This window comes from Myotis daubentonii, chromosome X (genome assembly GCF_963259705.1).
Source record: "Myotis daubentonii chromosome X, mMyoDau2.1, whole genome shotgun sequence".
Lineage (NCBI taxonomy): Eukaryota > Metazoa > Chordata > Mammalia > Chiroptera > Vespertilionidae > Myotis > Myotis daubentonii.
The window spans coordinates 39248492-39268294 of NC_081861.1; the positions used below are offsets into that span (position 1 = coordinate 39248492).

A 19803-nucleotide genomic window follows, 5' to 3' on the forward strand; every position below is an offset into this window, starting at 1 on the left:
GGTGGGGGAAAATGGGGAACATATGTAATACTTTCAACAATAGAGATTGGGGGGGAAAAAGAATTGAGTCCTAAACAAACAAAAAAACACACAAGTAAAGCTGCTGTGGAGCCCGGCTGGTGTGGCTCAGTGGTTGAGCACTGACCCAGGAACCAAGAGTCTCTGGTTTGATTCCCAGCCAGGGTGTGGGTTCAATTCCCAGCCTGGGTTGTGGGCTCAATACGCGGTGGGGGCAATGCAGGAGGCAGTCTATCAGTGATGTTCCTCTCTTGTTGATGTTTCTATCTCTCTATCCCTCTCCTTTTATCTCTCTCTAAAAATCAATAAAAATGTCTTTTTTAAAAAGCTGCTGTGAACATTTGTGTACAGGTTTTTCCATGAAAATATGTTTTCATTTCCCTGGGATAAATATCCCTTGCAATTGCTGGGCTATATAGTAGCTGCATGTTTAATTTTATAAGAAACTGTCCAACTCTTTTCCGGAATGGCTGTACCATTTTACATTTCCATGAGCAATGTAAGAGTGACTCAGTTTCTCCACATAAGAGAACATTTTATGAATTTAGTTAACAAGTGTTTTTTGTGAGTCACTAAGTAGATTGGAAAAGGGGTACCAATGCTCTATTCTAAGGAGCATTAGCCATGAATACATTCGAGAAATATGTTGCTATGCAAATAACAGAGGTTGCATCCAAATGCCAAGGCACTCACTGCTTGATTCACTGATAATAGTTATTGATCAGCACTAAGTCCCCTGATCGTGTTGAAGAAAACCATAAAAATTGTGAATATAATCATATTGTGGCCCCTAAAGGTATGCTTTCCCAGCATGCTGTACAAAGAAACAAGCAGCAAGAAATCAAACTTCACTCTAAGCATGTCAGTTGTTAAAAGAAACCACTTTTCCATAAGGTATTGAAACAAGAAATGGGGGAAGACTTTATGACAATGATAATGCCATTAAAGATCATTTCTCAGATTTTAAATTCCTAGCCCAAGAGGAGTTTCAAAGCCATCTATTCAGATGCAAGTAATTACTTCAGTGGTAAAATATTGTTATGTTGGCCTAGCTGGTTTGGCTCAGTAGATAGAGCATCAGCCTGCGGACTGAGGGGTCCTAGGTTTGATTCGGGTCAAGGGCACATGCCCAGGTTATGAGCTCAATCCTCAGTAGGGGGCATGCAGGAGGCAGCTGATCAATGATTCTCATCATTGATGTTTCTGTCTCTCTCTCCCTCTCCCTCTCTGAAATCAATACAAATATATTTAAATATATATATTGCTATGTTTAATGTTAAAAATAAAATAATCAAGATTTCTTAAAAAGACCAAACTATGGTGCAGTTTTATCATTAAGAATTTATTTCTACCTCAACATGTTGAGATTTGTCCACTTTTCACAGAAAGAAATAGACTACATATTATCTATAATAATAAAAGCATAATATGCAAACTGACCAAACGGCTGAACAGCAGAATGACCTTTCGGACAACCATGCTATGACACCCACTGGTGCCAGGCCAGCCAAGGTGGGTGTGATGCAATTGGTCGGGGACCTGGCAATCGCCCCATGATCACCCCACAGAGGGAGGCCCAGGCCACCAACCAGCAGGCTGTGGTGGGTGGGCAGGGCCTCCCTCTGCAGAGCAATCAATCGCAGGGCTCCCGGACTGTGAGAGGGTACAGGCCAGGCTGAAGGACCTCCCCCCACAGTGCACAAATTTTGTGCATTGGGCCTCTAGTCTATCTATACTAATAAAAGGGTAATATGCTAATTAGACTGGGTCAACTGACCATCTTCCGGACATCCAGCTTCCTTCCAGACAAAGCCATGGTGGTGGGGGCCGAGGCAGAAGCAGTTAGGGGGGAGATCAGGATGGCAGGGGGTTAGTGGCGACCAGGCCAGCAGGGGAGGGTAGTTGGGGGCATGATCAGGCCAGCAGGGGAGGGCCATTGGGGGTGACCAGGCTAGCAGGGGAGGGTAGTTGGGGGCATTAGGCAGGTGAGTGGTTAGGAGCCAGTGGTCCTGGGTTGCAAGAGGGTGCAGGCCGGGCTGAGGGACACCCCCCATGCACAAATTTTGTGCACTGGGCTTCTAGTATATATAAAAGCCCAAGTAACTGGACGACCAGATGACCGGCCAGTATCTATGATGTGCACTGACCACCAGGGGGCAGACGTTCAATGCAGGAGTGCTGCTCAGCTGACAGGCGCCAGACACCGGGCTCAAGACTGGCCAGCACAGCTGTGGCATGAGCCTCTCTCTTGGACACTCCCCCTGCATGCCCCAGCACCAGTGGCAATGGGGCCAGGATGAGCAGGAGTGGCAGTGCCCAGCCCGGGCTCAGGCTTCTCCCCAGCCGCCTGCCACTTCATGCACTACTTTATGCTGTGCAGGATCAACACCGACAGCGGGCTGGAGCCTGATGAGCTGGCTGGTAAGGACAGGCTGCAGTGGCACAGAGGTCCACTGATCCCTGTAGGCCAGGCCGAGGGACCCCACCGGTGCATGAATCCGTGCACTGGGCCTCTAGTTGGGTATATTTAAATATCACACCCAAGTCTTGCACAGTAAAACGTGCTACCACACTTTCTAGAACTGAATGCAATCAAAGAGGTGATTAGGAATTCACACCCATCTATCTCCCAAGTTGAGCATTCAACCTTTCAGCCTTTGAATGTGATTTGTTCAAAGACTTTAGCATCTGAACGGATGCTTCAGTGTCAGCAGGAAACTGCCATTGTAATTTCTGGGCCCATGTTTGCTCCAAACATGCAAAACTATATAATAAAGCCCATTAAATTGAGGTAGTTCCAATGACCTATAATTGAATTAGGATTTTTAATGTTTTATTATGAAAAATTTTTGAAATATACACAAAAGTAGAAGGAATAGGATAATAAACCTCCATGTGCTCTCTACTCAGTAATTAATGTAATGCCTCTAGAGTCCTACATCACAACCCCTGTTCCACCTCTGATTTCAGCCAAAGTTGTAATGGACAATTCTATGTGATCTCAGACTTACATTAGCCCTACAGCATCCCATCTCAATATCAGGTTTCTCTCTTTCCACTTGTGCCCCAGTGCCTTCTCCAAAACCAGCCCACATGAAATCACAGCCAGAAGTGTGAGAGTAGTAATGCCTTTGGGGAAAACCTTGACCCAGTCAGGGACAGGAGCTAGTGGATGAAAGCTACGGCCTGTCATCCATCACGGGGGCAGTTCTGAGAAATACTCAACATCCTTCTCAGGAAGTCTGACCAGAATCAATCCCTTGTTGCCCAAAGTGACAACTGCATAATGCACCTTTAAAGTTATGTTTCCACCTTCTCTAGCTCTCCCTGTTATCTCACTCCTGCTTCCTGGGGCAATACCCCAATTATACCTAACTACACCCAAATTCTTGCCTTAGACTCTACTTTGAAGAACCTAACTATAGACAAATGGTTATCAAATTTTACCATGCTTATTTCATCTATCCTGGAGTATTTTAAAGTATTTTACAATTTGGATACTTTTTTTAAAAAATTTAGTAGAAACAGGAAGGAAAGAAATCAACTCAATATGGGAGCTGACCTGTGATCCAGCTGTGCATCACCAAGGTAGACCTATATGCTTTGGTGAAAAATTTCCCCTAAATGCCATCCCCCTTCCTGATGTGAAGTTATTAGAATATATTTCTTTAAATATTTTAATGTGACAGTGATAAAAACGTGAAAGAGCTTCTTTTTTCTTCTTTTTGAAAGAGCTTCTTTTCAATTTACTTAAATGGTGGATCATGTGTGGACAGAGCCATTACATAGCTCTTGAAAATCAACTATGAGAAACACTGATCCCACAAAAATGAACATTGGTGCGTGAATACACATATGCATTTTTCAGATGGAAACTTTTGGCCAGTAGCTTTCATTAGATTCTAAAGCAAGTCCTTGACCCAAAAAAGGGTTAAGAATTACTGATGAAGGAATATCGGGCCTGAGTAAGTATGATTTTATTGTGTACAGGGAGCCCTTCTGTAACTCTTTAAATCATTCTACATGGCTGACCATCATCTTCACCAAACTGCACAGCTAACCTCATTATGTGAATTGATATGATTATAATGAAAGGATTTTCCCTCCTCAAGGTCTAATTTATAAAGAAGATATTCTTCCCCTGCAAGGCCTAGTTTATAATAAAAGACTTTTTCCTTCTCAGAGCCTGGGTTTTGACATCTGGATTAGATGATATGGTCCCAATTTTCTCCTCAAAGCTATCTCTCCTAGCCTCAAAGGACATTTGGGACTTTGCCAAACAACAGGAAAAGGATTTGGATTGCAGTACGTGCTCTTTCCAGACTGGTCCTCGTTCTCCCAGATAGCTCTGTGCCCTGAACTGGTGCACTTCCAGGAATGTGAGATTCAGGGCCAGCTGTCAATGAAGCAATTCCTTCCACCTGCATCTTGTCCAGCCCCTAAATTACTAACTCAGAAAGGAAATTGGAAAGTTAAAGAGGCACACTTTCTCTAAAGAGCCTTAATGAGGTCTGGCATTTTGGTGTGTGTGTTTTTTTTCTTTCCCTATTAACAAAGAAGTATTTGTACATCATAAACATAAGTAGAATGGGGAAATTTACATCTTAAAATCATTTCCACTTAAAAACCAAGACAAAAATGGTACAGGTGGCTTTTTAAAAAGAAGGGGGGGCACTCCTCCACATAAGCCCTTTTCTTGAATAGGCTTCTAACTAGCCCTGGTGCAGCTGCAAAGCTGCATTTAATGTTCCTGTGATTTATTACTCTAAAGAGGATATTCTCAGCCATCATCTGCAGAAAAGAGCCTAGCAGGATGTAGAATGGGGGACTAAGAACACATTGGAATGGGCTGAATTTTCCATGTGGTTTTCATTTTCTTTCTGATTGTACACTGAAAATATTTTTTTTAATTTAGTGACCACAAATATTATAAAAACACCTAGGCTAGAACAACTTGCAGCATACCTGAACAAGGGACTGAAGCCACTAAAAAGGGGAGGAGCCCAAAACATCCTACATATTGAAAGGCGAAGCTTCCCAAAGCCACCTCTAACACCAAAAGTCCTCTCTGACTTAAAGACATAACTGCTACCAAGTCACAACTGTTAGGTAGAAAGAGTAGCTACCATTTATTGAGCTATGTGACAGGGAATGTTCCAGGCCATTTACATGTGTTCTTTCATGCCCATTTTACAGATAAGGATACGTCAGCTGAAAGAAGTTAAATCACTTTACCCAACATCACAGAGACTGTGAAAGAAGAGCCAGGATCTGGTCCCTGGTTTGTATTATTCCAATAGTAGTGCTTTTACCCACTATATAGTTTTCATGCCTTTTTCTTCTTGGATTCCCGCCCCCCCTCACCACAAATGCTAGGCTTATACTGGATCCTACTACCTAGGAGCTCTAACTATAGTTCCCACCTGGCCTGTCCTCAAGAATAATGCCCCATGTGTAAAATTTACCATTTTATCCAAATATATATAACCCCATGGAACTCTGGTTTTCCCATCAAATCTTTCAGAAAAATTATGGCACTTTTTTATATAATGAAAATCATTTCTGATTCTCTTTTTTGCCATCATATATGTTGTTTTAGTTAATTTATTGGGGTGACATTGGTTAATATGATCATATAGGTTTCAAGTGTACATTTCTATGATACATGATCTGTACATTACATTGTGTGCCCACCACCCAAAGTCAAATCTATCTTTAAAATTTTTCTTGTGCATACCCACATACACATACATCCTCTTATTCTACTAGTTCACATATGTTAATTACTTCACATCAATTTTCTTATTTGATTTTCTGTAGTAACCTTATAAAGTAGCTACTATTATTACTCCTAATTTACAGATAAGAAAATTGAGGCTTAGAGAAGTTCCATCACTCATTCAAGCAATTGGAGGAGCCAGAATTTGAATTCAGATGTGTTTGACTTTAAATTCCAACCTCTAGGCCCAGCTGGCATGGTTCAGTGGTTGAGCGAGGACCTATGAACCAGGAGATCACAGTTCGATTCCCAGTCAGGGCATATGCCCAGGTTGCAGCTCAATCCCCAGTAGGGGCGTGCAGGAGGCAGCTGATCAATGAGTCTCTCTCATCATTGATGTTTCTATCTTTCTCTCCCTGTCCCTTCCTGTGTGAAATCAATAAAAAACATTTAAAAAATTAAATTAAATTAAAAGTCCAACATCTAAACCACTACACTCTGCTTCCACTCTTTTTAACAGTAGTAAAAAGATAGTATGTACCTGTGATATAATGTGGTGAGAATGGCACTTCACTTCTGTGGTGCTCCTCCAAAATCCCATAACCCAAGCATAATCATGAAGGAAAAACATAAGACAAATATCAATGATGGGGCATTCTAAAAAATTCCCCCAAAACTGTCAATAAAAAAATCCAAGTGACATCTGCAAAAATTCTGAAGTAGGGAACTCCAAAAGTCCATCCCTCCATGGGAGCAATAAACAAACTAGCAAAACACATCAGAATTAATTTTTCAGAACTCTGGATACTAATCAAAAGCTTGCAGAACAGGAGCATGTTTAATCAAGAAAAAGCAGCTGTACTTTAACAAGAGAGCTTTGTGGCATCTTAACTTACCCTGGACCCATTCCCTGCTCCCCAGCTCAGCAGAGGCCTTGAAAGACAGTAGCCCACATTCCCGGTACAAGTACCCAGTACCCAGTGCCCAGTACCAGAGGGAGCAGAACAGACCTTGTTCTCAAAGAATTGTCTGGGTCTTTTTTTGGTTTTGTTCTTTTTTTAACTTGCTTGGTGACTCCCTGAAAGACCAATTCAAAGGGCTTGCCTTTATTGAGCCTATCTCAGAACTCTTCCAGGGCTGCGGCAGCTACGGAGGGGGTGATTGTCAAACACATTTGAAAGCAAACATATCAGTTGCTGCCACCTGGGGCAAGGGATAACAGTTGAAGCAAATAATACACTAACTAAAAATCTCAGTAGGGAAGGCTGGGCAACAAGATGCTTTAGGGCAGTGGTTCTCAAGCTTGGCTGCACACCTGGGAATCTTTTTAAAATCCTGATTTCTGGGCCTCATCCTCCAGAATTCTGTTTCTTTGTTACTAATGTTGTGACCCCACCCCATAACAAAGAAACAGAATTTCCGGAGGATGAGGCCCAGAAATCAAGATTTTAAAAGATTCCCAGGTGATTCTAATGTGCAGCCAAGGTTGAGAACCACTGCTTTAGGGAATAAGGACTCTGAAGGCTTCCACATATTCCTGGGAATACAGAAGGCCATACACATGCTCAAGACTAGATGCATGCTCAGAAGAGAGCTGATACAAAGCCACTGTTCTCAAAACTGCCTGGTACTGGCACAAGAATAGGCATATAGATCAATGGAATAGAATAGAGAGCCCAGAAATCGGCCCGAACCAATATGCTCAATTAATATTTGACAAAGGAGGCAAGAACATACAATGGAGCCAAGATAGTCTCTTCAATAAATGGTGTTGGGAAAATTGGACAGATATATGCAAGAAAATGAAACTAGACCACCAACTTACACCATACACAAAAATAAACTCAAAATGGATAAAGGACTTAAATGTACGACGGGAAACCATAAAAATTCTAGAAGAATCCAAAGGCAACAAAATCTCAGACATATGCCGAAGCAATTTCTTCACTGATACAGCTCCTAGAGCACTTGAAACTAAAGGGAAAATGAACAAATGGGACTACATCAAAATAAAAAGCTTCTGCACAGCAAAAGAAACCATCAACAAAACAACGAGAAAACCCACTGTGTGGGAAAACATATTTGCCAATGTCATATCTGATAAGGGCCTAATCTCCAAAATTTATAGGGAACTCATACAACTTAACAAAAGGAAGATAAACAATCCAATCAAAAAATGGGCAAAGGACCTAAATAGACACCTTTCAAAAGAGGACATTCAGAAAGCCAAGAGACATATGAAAACATGCTCAAAGTCACTAATCATCTGAGAGATGCAAATCAAAACAACAATGAGGTACCATCTCACACCTGTCAGACTGGCTATCATCAACAAATCAACAAATGACAAGTGCTGGAGAGGATGTGGAGAAAAAGGAACAATCGTACACTGCTGGTGGGAATGCAGACTGGTGCAGCCACTATGGAAGACAGTATGGAGTTTCCTCAAAAAACTGAAAATGGAACTCCCATTTGACCCTGTGATCCCACTTCTAGGAATATATCCCAGGAAACCAGAAACACCAATCAGAAAGGATATATGCAACCCTATGTTCATAGCAGCACAATTCACCATAGCTAAGATCTGGAAACAGCCTAAGTGCCCATCAGTAGATGAATGGATTAGAAAACTGTGGTACATCTACACGGTGGAATACTATGCTGCTCTAAAAAGGAAGGAACTCTTACCATTTGCAACGGCATGGATGGAACTAGAGAGAATTATGCTAAGTGAAATAAGCCAGTCAATGCAGGAAAAATACCACATGATCTCACTCATTCATGGATAATAGAGACCATTATAAACTTTTGAACAATAATAGATACAGAGGCAGAGCTACCTCAAACAGATTGTCAAACTGCAGCGGGAAGGCCGGGGAGGGTTGGGGGGCAGGAGGTAGGGGGGTAAGAGATCAACTAAAGGACTTGTATGCATGCATATACGCATAAGCAATGGACATAGGACACTGGGGGATAGGGGAGGCTAGGGGACTGTCTAGGGCGGGGGGATAAAATGGACACATATGTAATACCCTTTGTAATACTTTAAGCAATAAAAAATAAATAAATAAAAATAAAAAAAGAAGAGAGCTGAAAACGCCCTAAGCTCTATGTCAGCTGACAATTTATACCTTTTCTTACATAATTTAAAGAAAATGAAACAACATGAATTGTTTTATAACATGAGAAAACACAGAAATGTATTTTCATATAGTAGTCAGTATACATTTTGGCTACTTACATCCCTTATTTTCAGTATGATACTCAGACTCACAACTGTGCACTCTTAGTTTCCACCACATGGTACATACAACTGGAAGTTGTGTACTAGAATGAGTGCCGAAGTCACTTGTTCTCTCTTCCCTTTATATAACATCCTGTTCTAGTCTAGTGGGTTTAATATTTTCCCACTCTAAAAATGCTACATTCTCTTTGAAGCTTTCTTACGTTCTTAAACTATTTCTTGTTCTGTTGATTTGCTTCTCTTCTGCTCATTTTGTCTCTGTCTTGCATTTTGGATGCCCTTTTCAAATAACTAGTGATACTTGGCTGCTCATTTAATTTTAAATTGAACTTCTAAATGCTGAATGGAAACTGTGTGGCAGCAGGTTTTGTCAATTGGTGGGCTGCATATTAGAACAAGCATATAGCCTTCTGGCATTTCTTTTCTAGGTTCCCCTAAATCAGTGGTCGGCAAACTCATTAGTCAACAGAGCCAAATATCAACAGTACAATGATTGAAATTTCTTTTGAGAGCCAAATTTTTTAAACTTAAGCTATATAGGTAGGTACATTGTTATTAACTTAATTAGGGTACTCCTAAGGCTTAGGAAGAGCCACACTCAAGGGGCCAAAGAGCCGCATGTGGCTCACGAGCCGCAGTTTGCCGACCACTGCCCTAAATGTTAACATCACAGGGCTGTTCAGTTTCTCCAGAGAAAGTTTCTTTAATCAACTCCTTGTTGGGGAACTGGGTAAGCCTGATTGCTTGCATTCTAATGTTGGGCAGGAGAAGTGGGCTGGCTAGGAATATATCAATCCAGAAGCAGATTTTCAATTATTTTTCCTGGTTTTTGGTTTCATGCATCACTGCTCTACTCTGTGCCTAGAGTGTCAGAGCTCAGAGCTTCTCTGCTCCAGTTTGCTATATTATTCTTCCCCTCTCCTGTTTGATTTGGCATCTTGACTGCATAAATGGGGATAAGAATTTGGAGCCTAACTGTTCTATAAACAGACTTTTAAGTGGTCCTTTCTTATCAAACACCAGAAACAAAATGCAAAAAACAAAACAAAACAAAACAAAAAAAAAAACGAAAAAAACGAAGAAATGAAAAAGAAAAAAATCAGTTGATTACTTTCAGAGAATTTTATTTATTTTATTTATTTTTTTACGTTTTTTTTTCTTTTTTTATTGCTTAAAGTATTACAAAAAGTATTACATATGTCTCCCTTTTTTCCCCGCCCTTGACAATCCCCTGAAATATATTAAAATAAACTTTAGAATATAGTTGAAAAAACAAACATGGTTATATGAACACATTACTAGAGCCACTCCATTTACTGTCAAAGTTACATGGTTCCTCCAATTCCTGAGACTACTGGGAATTTTGAAGGAGGGAACCAGCTAACTTTTCATTGGTATCTCCTTTTATGAGCATATGGAATGAGACCTTCCTCCATTCTGTTATCATTTACCAGTCTTACATATGCTTTTTTTCTCCCCATATGTTGAGGTTAAGAGTTACTAATGTAGCCTGGTTTCATCAACTATGGTGAAGAGAAAACAGAATAAAATCAGTGTACCAATATAGAATATTCAATGTCTGACTAATAGGTGTACTAGAAAGAGATAACAGAAAAAAAAGATAAAGAAAATATGGAAAAAGCAAGACAAGATTATTCCTCAAAACTGAAGGACATAAGTATCCAGATAGAAGGGCCCCCTGAGTGCCCAGCACAATGAATGATAAAATATCCCCAGTAAGGTTTATCATCACTAAATCTTGTAAAAATCAGAGGTAAAGATAAGTTACAATAAGCTTCTAGAGGGGGAATCATAAGGGGACACATACAGGGATCAAGAATACTCACTGGGCTCTAGCCGGTTTGCCTCAGTGCATAGAGCATCAGCCTGCGGACTGAAGGGTCTCAGGTTTGATTCCGGTCAAGGGTACCTACATCAGTTGCTTGATCCCCAGCCCTGGTCCAGGCACATGCTAGAGGAAACCAATGGATATGCCTCCCTCTCACCTCTCTCTCTCTCTTTCTTTCTCTTTCTCTCTCTCTCTCTCTCTCTCTCTCTCTCTCTCTCTCTCTCTCTCTCTCTCCCCCTCTTTCCATTTCACCCTCTTTCCCCCACCCCCTCTCTTCTACTTTTTCTAGAAATCAATGGGGAAAAATATTCTTGGGTGGGAATTAACAACAACAAAAAAAGAATACTCATTGTGAATCAGAATCACATTCAATTACTCAACAGCAACACTGCAATGAGTTTTTTTTCCAACCTAGAAATAGATAGCCAGTCAAACAATACAAGGTTCTAGAGAAGAATAAAGACATTTTCAGATATTCAAATTATCAAAGAATTTACTTCCAATGCATCTTTTCTTAGGAAACTTCTTGAGCAGAACATATGAAATGCAGGAAAAGGTGATAGAAGAGATGCAAAGAGAAGTCCCCAAATGACAATTGTGCATGAGGCCAGAGCAGTGCTACTCAAAATGTGGAAATAAAGGCAATATATCATTTGAAGAAAAGTATTACAAGTAGTTGACTGAAATTTCTTTCTTATTGAACACCAGAAACAAAATGCAGAAATTAAAAAGAAAAAAACAGCTGATTATTTTACAGGAATTTTAAAGCAATTGTATTAAAACAAACTTTAGAATAGAGCACATTACTAGAGCCATTCCAAGAGCTTTGGATGAGACTAGTGCAAATACAAGACCCTGGAGCTCAAGCTCCATTAATGTCAAGGTAAATATATCTTTGGGATAAGCATTGATGAGGGCACCGTCAAAGAAGCTCCTTCAAAGAAGCTTCTGCGACAGTTCTACCTCATTGCTTTTATAGTCATACCACATTTGTCCTAAAATGAGAAAGAAGTATGTTCATTGCACACATGATTTTATTGAATGTTTAATCTTTGCCAGGCACTGTTCTTTTACAAACATTACTGAAAATATTAATTAATTCTCACATTAACTCTCAGGGGTGGGTACTTTTATCATCTCTGTATGGGAAGTGATGTTCAGAATATAAAGCTAATGTCTAACGTCATGCAGATAAGTTGTAAAGCCAAGATTTAAAGTTAGGTCTCTCTGTGATTCCAGAACTTCACTGCACCCCAAACCCCAAAATTCTTTTTATTTACTTGAATTTTCTACTCCCCTCATCTGTCATTAAGTTTTACCAGCTGCTCTGACAATGACATTCTTCATTTGACAGCAGCCATGGCTGCCATTAACACAAACAATGCTTCCACTGCTATCACTGCTATTATCCCAGCAAAGTGGGAAGGAGATTCCCACCCCTGTAGTGTTTACAGGATTTTTCCAAGTTTCCTGACTCAGATTCCTGTATCTGTATATTCCAACTATAAGAGATGCAGTACTGTATACCAGTCATTGGATCAAGGCATATACCACATATGATATATAGCACCCAACCCTACAAGGTTTAATCCTCCTGGAATCTGAGCTGAGCCTTCAACCACCTATTCTGTTGTTCGATCAGGCATTTTGTAAGCCCTCAGACAGTGGTGCCAGTGAGAGAGAAGGCAAATCGATTCTGAGTACATAACCATTCTGCTGAGGAAGAAATTACGGCTGCCTTCAGGATAGAAGGTATTCAAGTAATTGACCTGACACTGAATAGCTGGAGGGTCTCACTGAAGAATGGTGCTGTATGGAGGACTGCTGTCAAGTTGGACACTCAGCTGTGGCAGATGCTAAATCAGCTTCAGTGAAAGGAAGCCTACCCACTGGGAGTACTTCCTTCCCCACTGTCCTTCAGAGCTACTGCTGATGGGACTATAATGGGAGAGCAATCCATTTCCACATAGTGCCAACATATTGCACTGACTCATCTGTGAATCAGGGCAGAAACCTTTCTGCCTGTCCATTGATAGCATCAGATCCCCACCCCAACATAAGGCAACATAGGTATGGATTGAAAGAGGGGCACTGGTATGGCAGAATCAGGTGACACCTGTCTGGACCATCTGACCTACACTGTGCATGATGACTGAACCTGCTTGAGCCAAATCCTAAGTATACCGCTTCTACCACACAATACATCATTGATGTTCATGCCCACCCTCATAACTTGGTATGTCAAATAACACCCAATTTATTGTAAGGAGCTCATATTCATAGACACGTGGTACTTGTAGTGGAAATATCCTAAGATGATCCCCACTGAGTCATATGCTTATATAGTTCCCTCCCCTGAGTTTAGGTGGAAGCTGTGACTTGCTTCTAGCCAACATAATATGGCAAAAAGTGATGGGATAATCACTGTGGTGATTACATTACATTATGTAAGACTCCATCTTGGCAGACTGCAGTGAGAGCGTCTCCTGATGGCCTTTAAGAACTAAACTACATAGTGATGCTAGTTAATAATATGGTATTATGTACATAAAAGTTGCTGAGAGTAGATCTTAAGTGTTCTCACAAAAAAAGAATTCACTATATTAAGTATGTCAGATGATGGATGTGTTATCTTGATCTTGGTAATTATTCTACAATGTATGTGTATATCAAAAAAATAAAAATAAAAGCCCTAGCTAGTGTGGCTCAGTTGGTTGGGCACTGTCCCATGCACCAAAAGGTTGCTGGTTCCATTCCCAGTCAGGGCACATGCCTGGGTTGCAGTCTCTATCACCAGTAGGGGGCATGCAGGAGGCAACCGATCAATGTTCCGCTCTCACATTGATGTTTCTCTCTCTCCTCCTCTCCTTTCCACTCTCTCTAAAAATCAATAAAAATATTTTTAAAATAAAAGAACTAAACTGCAACAATATAAGAGGACCTGTGAGAGTGCCACATGGCAAGGAACTATAATCAGTCTCTGAGACTGAGGTCCCTGGTCAGCAACCAGCAAGGAAACAGGGACCTCAGTCCTACAACTGAAAGGAACTGGATTCTGCCAATAACCATGTGATCTTGAAAGCAGACTCTGAGCTCCAAAAAATAAGGTACCCTAGCCAATACCTTGACAGCATTCTTGTGAGACCCTGAACAGAGGACTCAGCTAAGCCAGGACCAGATTCCTGACCCATGGAAACGGATAAGAAATGTGTGGTGCTTTAATCCACTAAGTTTGGGACAATATTGTCATTCATCCTTAGGTACCATGCCCTATGATCAGGTACTCAGATTCTACTAGCACACCAGAACAGTTCTCTGCCTCCAAGGGCATGGCCTTTCTTCAGAACCTCAGATATCTATCCTCACTGTGACTTTCCTAGGGGTTTGCCAGAGACTTATTCTAGCACCATTGGATCTGAAATATCATCACATGGTCCAGGAGGCAGATCAGCTTGTGGTATAGCCCTGCTGCCCTCTCTTGCCCTGGTCCTCACTTGAAATTGGTCAGAGAAATATTCCCATGTATTGTATCCAAAATCCTAAAAGATCTAAGAATGCTGGACTACTTTCCTAGTGGTAGAAAGTGCAAAGTACAGTATTTTGTCCTCTACCTTAGAAAGGATGTTTTGTACCCAACTCCCAAACCTGTAGAAATTCACAATGTAAATATATTCATCAATAAGGTGGGCCAGTATGATATTCTGTGGAGTGTAAAGATGTTTAAGCTTCCTATATATGATATAATTATGGAAAGTATGAGAGTTCAAATACCTGAGGTAAGAAAGTGAGCATGTCCTTGCCAAATAAAGGTGAACTCCTTGTTAACTTTTAATTGACATATAATTTACATACAAAAAACAGAGATCTTACTTTTGACAGTTATATATACATACCCATGTAACCACCACTCAAAACAACATATGCAACATTTTCATCACCCCAGAATTTCCCTCCTGCCCTGTCCAGTTAATCCCTTGATGTATACCCAGAGGCAACTACTTTCTTATTTCTTTCTCCATAGATTTGTATCCTCTGTTCCTGGAAGTCATTTAAATGGAATCATGCAATATAGATTTTGGTGTATATCTTACCTCTTGCACATAAATGGTGTGTTTTTTTTTGTTTTTTGTGTTTTTTTTACGGTCTTTTTTTTTTTTTTTTTTTAGTTTTATTCATTTCTTTTTTTTTCTTTTTTTTTTAAATCTTTATTGTTCAGATTATTACATTTGTTCCTCTTTTTTTCCCCCCCATAACTCCCCTCCTCCCAGTTCCCGCCCCACCCTCCGCCCTCACTCCCCACCCACTGTCCTCATCCATAGGTGCACGATTTTTGTCCAGTCTCTTCCCGCATCTCCCACACCCCTTTCCCCCCCAGGAATAGTCAGTCCATTCCCTTTCTATGTCCCTGATTCTATTATAATCAACAGTTCATTCTGTTCATCAGATTATTTATTCACTTGATTCTTAGATTCACTTGTTGATAGATGCATATTTGTTGTTCATAATTTGTATCTTTACCTTTTTCTTCCTCTTCCTCTTCTTAAAGGATACCTTTCAGCATTTCATATAATCCTGGTTTGGTGGTGATGAACTCCTTTAGCTTTTCCTTATCTGTGAAGCTCTTTATCTGACCTTCAATTCTGAATGATAGCTTTGCTGGATAAAGTAATCTTGGTTGTAGGTTCTTGGCATTCATCACTTTGAATATTTCTTGCCACTCCCTTCTGGCCTGCAAAGTTTCTGTTGAGAAATCAGCTGACAGTCGTATGGGTATTCCCTTGTAGGTAACTGAGTTTCTTTCTCTTGCTGTTTTTAAGATTCTCTCTTTATCTTTTGCTCTTGGCATTTTAATGATGATGTGTCTTGGTGTGGTCCTCTTTGGATTCCTTTTGTTTGGGGTTCTCCGCGCTTCTTGGACCTGTAAGTCCATTTCTTTCACCAGGTGGGGGAAGTTTTCTGTCATTATTTCTTCAAATAGGTTTTCAATATCTTGCTCTCTCTCATCTTCTGGCACCCCTATAATTCTGATGTTGGTACGCTTGAAGCTGTCCCAGAGGCTCCTTACACTATCCTCGCATTTTTGGATTCTTTTTTCATTTTGCTTTTCCGGTTGGATGTTTTTTGCTTCCTCGCATTTCAAATCATTGACTTGATTCTTGCGCTCCTTTGGTCTGCTGTCGGGCGTCTGTATAATATTCGTTATTTCAGTCCGTGTATGCTTAATTTCTACTTGGTTCCCCAATATAAGATCGAGGGTCTTATTAGTTTTCGTGTAGATCTCATTAAGTTTATCGGCAGCTTCTAAACAGTTCTTGAGAGACCTTAAAAGTGTGGTTCTGAACTCTATATCTTCCATTGACAATTTTGTCCTGTTTCTTTGTCTCCGCATTTTGTTATGCTTCCTTGGTGCACCCCCTAGTGGTCTTTGTTCGCAGTCTTATAGTTGAATCTTGATTGTTGTAGCTAATTCCAGGGAGGGTTTGAACTCCAGGCCAAGTGGCTATGAGAATCAGCTGTGTCAGCAGTGAGAGAACTTCTGTCCTCTAGGGAGGTGCTAATCTAGCCTTTGCCTGAGGCTATCCAGCAAATGCCTCTGTGCAGGGCTTGGGCAGGGCGGGTCGCACAGGATCAACAGGGTGGGCCGGAGAGAGCAGTTATGGCGGCTCTCAGTCCTGTCCCCAGGGGCTCTGCCTCTCTGAGTCCCAGCACCTGCTGCAAAGCTCGGAGAGAAAGCTGCACTCGCTCTGACCGAAGCCAGACAGTCCCGCTTCTCCCGTTTGAGTCTGGGTCCCTAAAGACTCGCCCGGATCTGGAGCTCAGAGTCTGCGACTCCCTCCCGATTGAAAACAACAACCGCGCCCTCCGCCGCCAGCCCGCTCCGCGCACTCCGCACCTCAGAATTTGACTTCAGCACTGCGCCTCCTCTGAGTGTCCGTGTGCGTTTCTCTTTCCTCCTAGTTGTAGGACTTCCACTCAGCCAGCGTTCCTGTGGTTCTGGGTGATGTCCCTTCCGTTTTTTGGTTTCACTTTTGAAGTAGTTGTTCAAAGCAGCAAACTCCGGCGTTAACCTATGCCGCCATCTTGGTTCTCCCCATAAATGGTGTTTTTGATATTGTAAACTGCTTTCAAGTCTCCCTATTAATAAGTATAAAAAATTTTTGAAGCAAGGTGTATACTTCTCTATCCAAGCTGTGCTGAGATGTGATTCTGGTTATTGACCTGGAGGTAATGAAAATGATGGAGTGCATCTTGAGAAAAAATGTCTTTTTGTAAGGCAGCTGCTTCAGGTGAAATCATGACATGCTTTCCATGAAAATGGAAGCTATTCTCCTCTGGCAAAAAAAAAAATTCTAGCTTCTACCAGCAAGAAAAATTCAAGGAAACTAGAGGATTTATAATACTTGGATTCATCCACCCAAAGACTCATTCCTCATCTCATTCCACTCATCCCCTATCTGATTTTTGAAAAAATGGGCCTGAAAAGTTTGTACATTTAGTCTTTTTTTTTTCCATCTGTGACACCCTTATTATCAGATCCTGAGCCTGATTTTTAGTAAAGTCTATCCTGCAACTACAGGAGATAAGGATCTCTTTCAAATCTTCCATAGAGCCAGAGTTTCCACTGCAGCCAAAAGCAACCATTCTATTTCAAGATCCTTATAAATAACATTGTATATTGATTGAGTGCCACAGCCATTTGACCTCCCCGTATCTTGCCCTGCAGCTCCATATCACACCAATACAATACCACATACCACAGATGAAAGCTCAAGTAATTGCAATGCCATTTCATGTCAGGGGTTATTTCCACTCACTTAGTACCATCAATAGGGTCCTTAATGCTTATAGACAAGTGAACAATCCAACTCTAGAACCCCATCCTGACAGTCTATTTTCTAGAACCACTTCTAATATCAAATGTCTTAGCCAGGATCTCCTAAAACAGAGCTTGAGTTAAAAATTCACATACTAACCATTTGGGAGCTGTGCAAACCTAAGGCAACAAGGATAATGAAAAAAGGTTAAGTGAGGCAAGGAAAGATATAAAACAATGTAATGCATGAATGCATTACTCCACTGGCCTTTGGCTGAATTAAACTGAAGGCCATTTGCCAGGTTTGCTCAGAATGGCTGAAAGGAAAACACAACATTTCAGAGTTGTTAAGAAAGGAAGAAATTTATCTGCCTGGCTCCCTCATGCCTCCTCATTTCCACTAAATTTCATACCCCAAGATACTGACTACTCTTTACCTCCAGGTTGCATCATTTGGTCCCTTGGCAACTTCTCACAAAGCCAGATCCCATGCCCATGGTATGGCATTTTATCCAAGTGTGGAAATGGAGTGATAACTTGGTAGTCATGGTCATAGTTTAGGAAACACTGAGGTCATGCAGGTTCAGAGTTTCAACTCAGACTACCTTGTAGCTCTGAAAGCTCACGCAGGATGCCAAAAATGGAATGGCAGCAGCATAATATGGAAATGGGAAGCAGTTTGGAAAATAATCTGAAAAGGCACATAAGTTTATGTCTACTTCAAATTAGTCCAAATAAGACAAAAGGATAGTTTGGACTAGAGGAGTGACAGTAGGGATGGAGAAGAGAACATATTTAGAATATTTTGAAGATAGAGCCAACAGAACTTTCTAATGAACTGGATGTGAGGAGTCAGAGAAAGGGAAGATTCACAGATGACCCCTACATGTTTTCCTTGAGTAACTGGATGAAACATGATCATTTCTGATATATGGGGTATGGGGGAGCAATAGATTTAGCAGGGAGGGAATCAATATTTAGTATAATGCTGTTCAACTATTTTTATCAAAAACATTTTGTGTTTGTGGTTTATTTTTGTTTGCTTGTTTGTTTTTTTTAAAGACAGATAAGCTGCTTTGGGTTTATTAAGTACAAGGATGTAGTTTTTTTTTTTTAACTCTCCTTTGCCTTCCTTTCTGCCCAGCTAAGATTTTTGTTTGCTCTCCTCTTACTAACCTATCTGCTCTTTGCAATGATGAGCCAAAGACCAGCACAACTGTCCCCAGAGCTGAAGGTGGATTCATCTCAGACGGCCCTCAAGAATCCTACTGAGGTGAATGACTCTGTTTCAGTCAGCTCAGGCCACTGTGGAGCAGAAAAACTAGTGTCCTTGGAGCACTGCCTTCATCCCTTTGAATTGTACCAATTGGCAGGCCTCATCCAGCCCCAGGGAGCAGTAAGCTTGGTGCTCATGGGAAAGGTGGATCTCCATGTCATAGTCCTTCACCTCTGCCAACCAGTATATGGCTGTTTTAGGCTTCTCCCTGACCATATAATTGAGCTCCCTTCTGAACCCCTCAATCATGGTCAGCTGGCTTGCTTTTAGGCCTGCTTCCTCCTGAGTCTTCTGCAGGGCTGTTTCCAATTCATTTTCTCCTGGTTTGACATGGCCTTTAGGAGGACTCCAGTGATGAATTCCATCTGATGCCTGCAGCAGTAAAAACTCAACTGCAGTATTGTTCATCTTAGGAATGAGGCATCTTCGGAAGATGATCAAGCCACATGCTCTCAGGGCCATGGTCTGTTTGAGAACCCAAGCAGAAGGAGGAAGGAGGCCTTTGTGATTTATTTAAGACTAAATCATTAGACTTAATAACCATATCTCATAACAAGTTCATTCCATAGTTCAGCCAAAGGCCAGCCCTATATATGGATAGGACCAGTTACCACTTGTATGATGTACTTGTCAATACATGGAACAGCCTGCCCCAAAAGATTTCCTCCACCTATTGGCCAGCTGCCCATAATCTGTGTTCTGATAATCTATTGCAATGTAACAAATCACCCTAAACATAGTGGCTTAAAACAACATTGATCCTGCTCACACCAATGGGCAAGGTAGTCTGACCTTTGTTTCATTGGTGTCAGCTGGGATGGCTTAACTGGAAGCTAAAAGATCTACGTCTAAGATGGCTCACTCACATTGACTGGCAAGTTGG

The 19803-nt window shown here is 41.1% G+C and overlaps 1 protein-coding gene across 1 annotated transcript; it reads right to left on the bottom strand.

Annotated features, from left to right (window-relative positions):
• Positions 1–18965: 18965 nt before the first annotated feature.
• On the bottom strand, positions 18966–19413 carry LOC132224316 (bis(5'-nucleosyl)-tetraphosphatase [asymmetrical]-like). The gene has a single exon (XM_059679435.1). The coding sequence runs from the start codon at positions 19380–19382 to the stop codon at positions 18966–18968; it is 417 nt and encodes a 138-aa protein (XP_059535418.1). The 5' UTR covers positions 19383–19413.
• Positions 19414–19803: the final 390 nt, after the last annotated feature.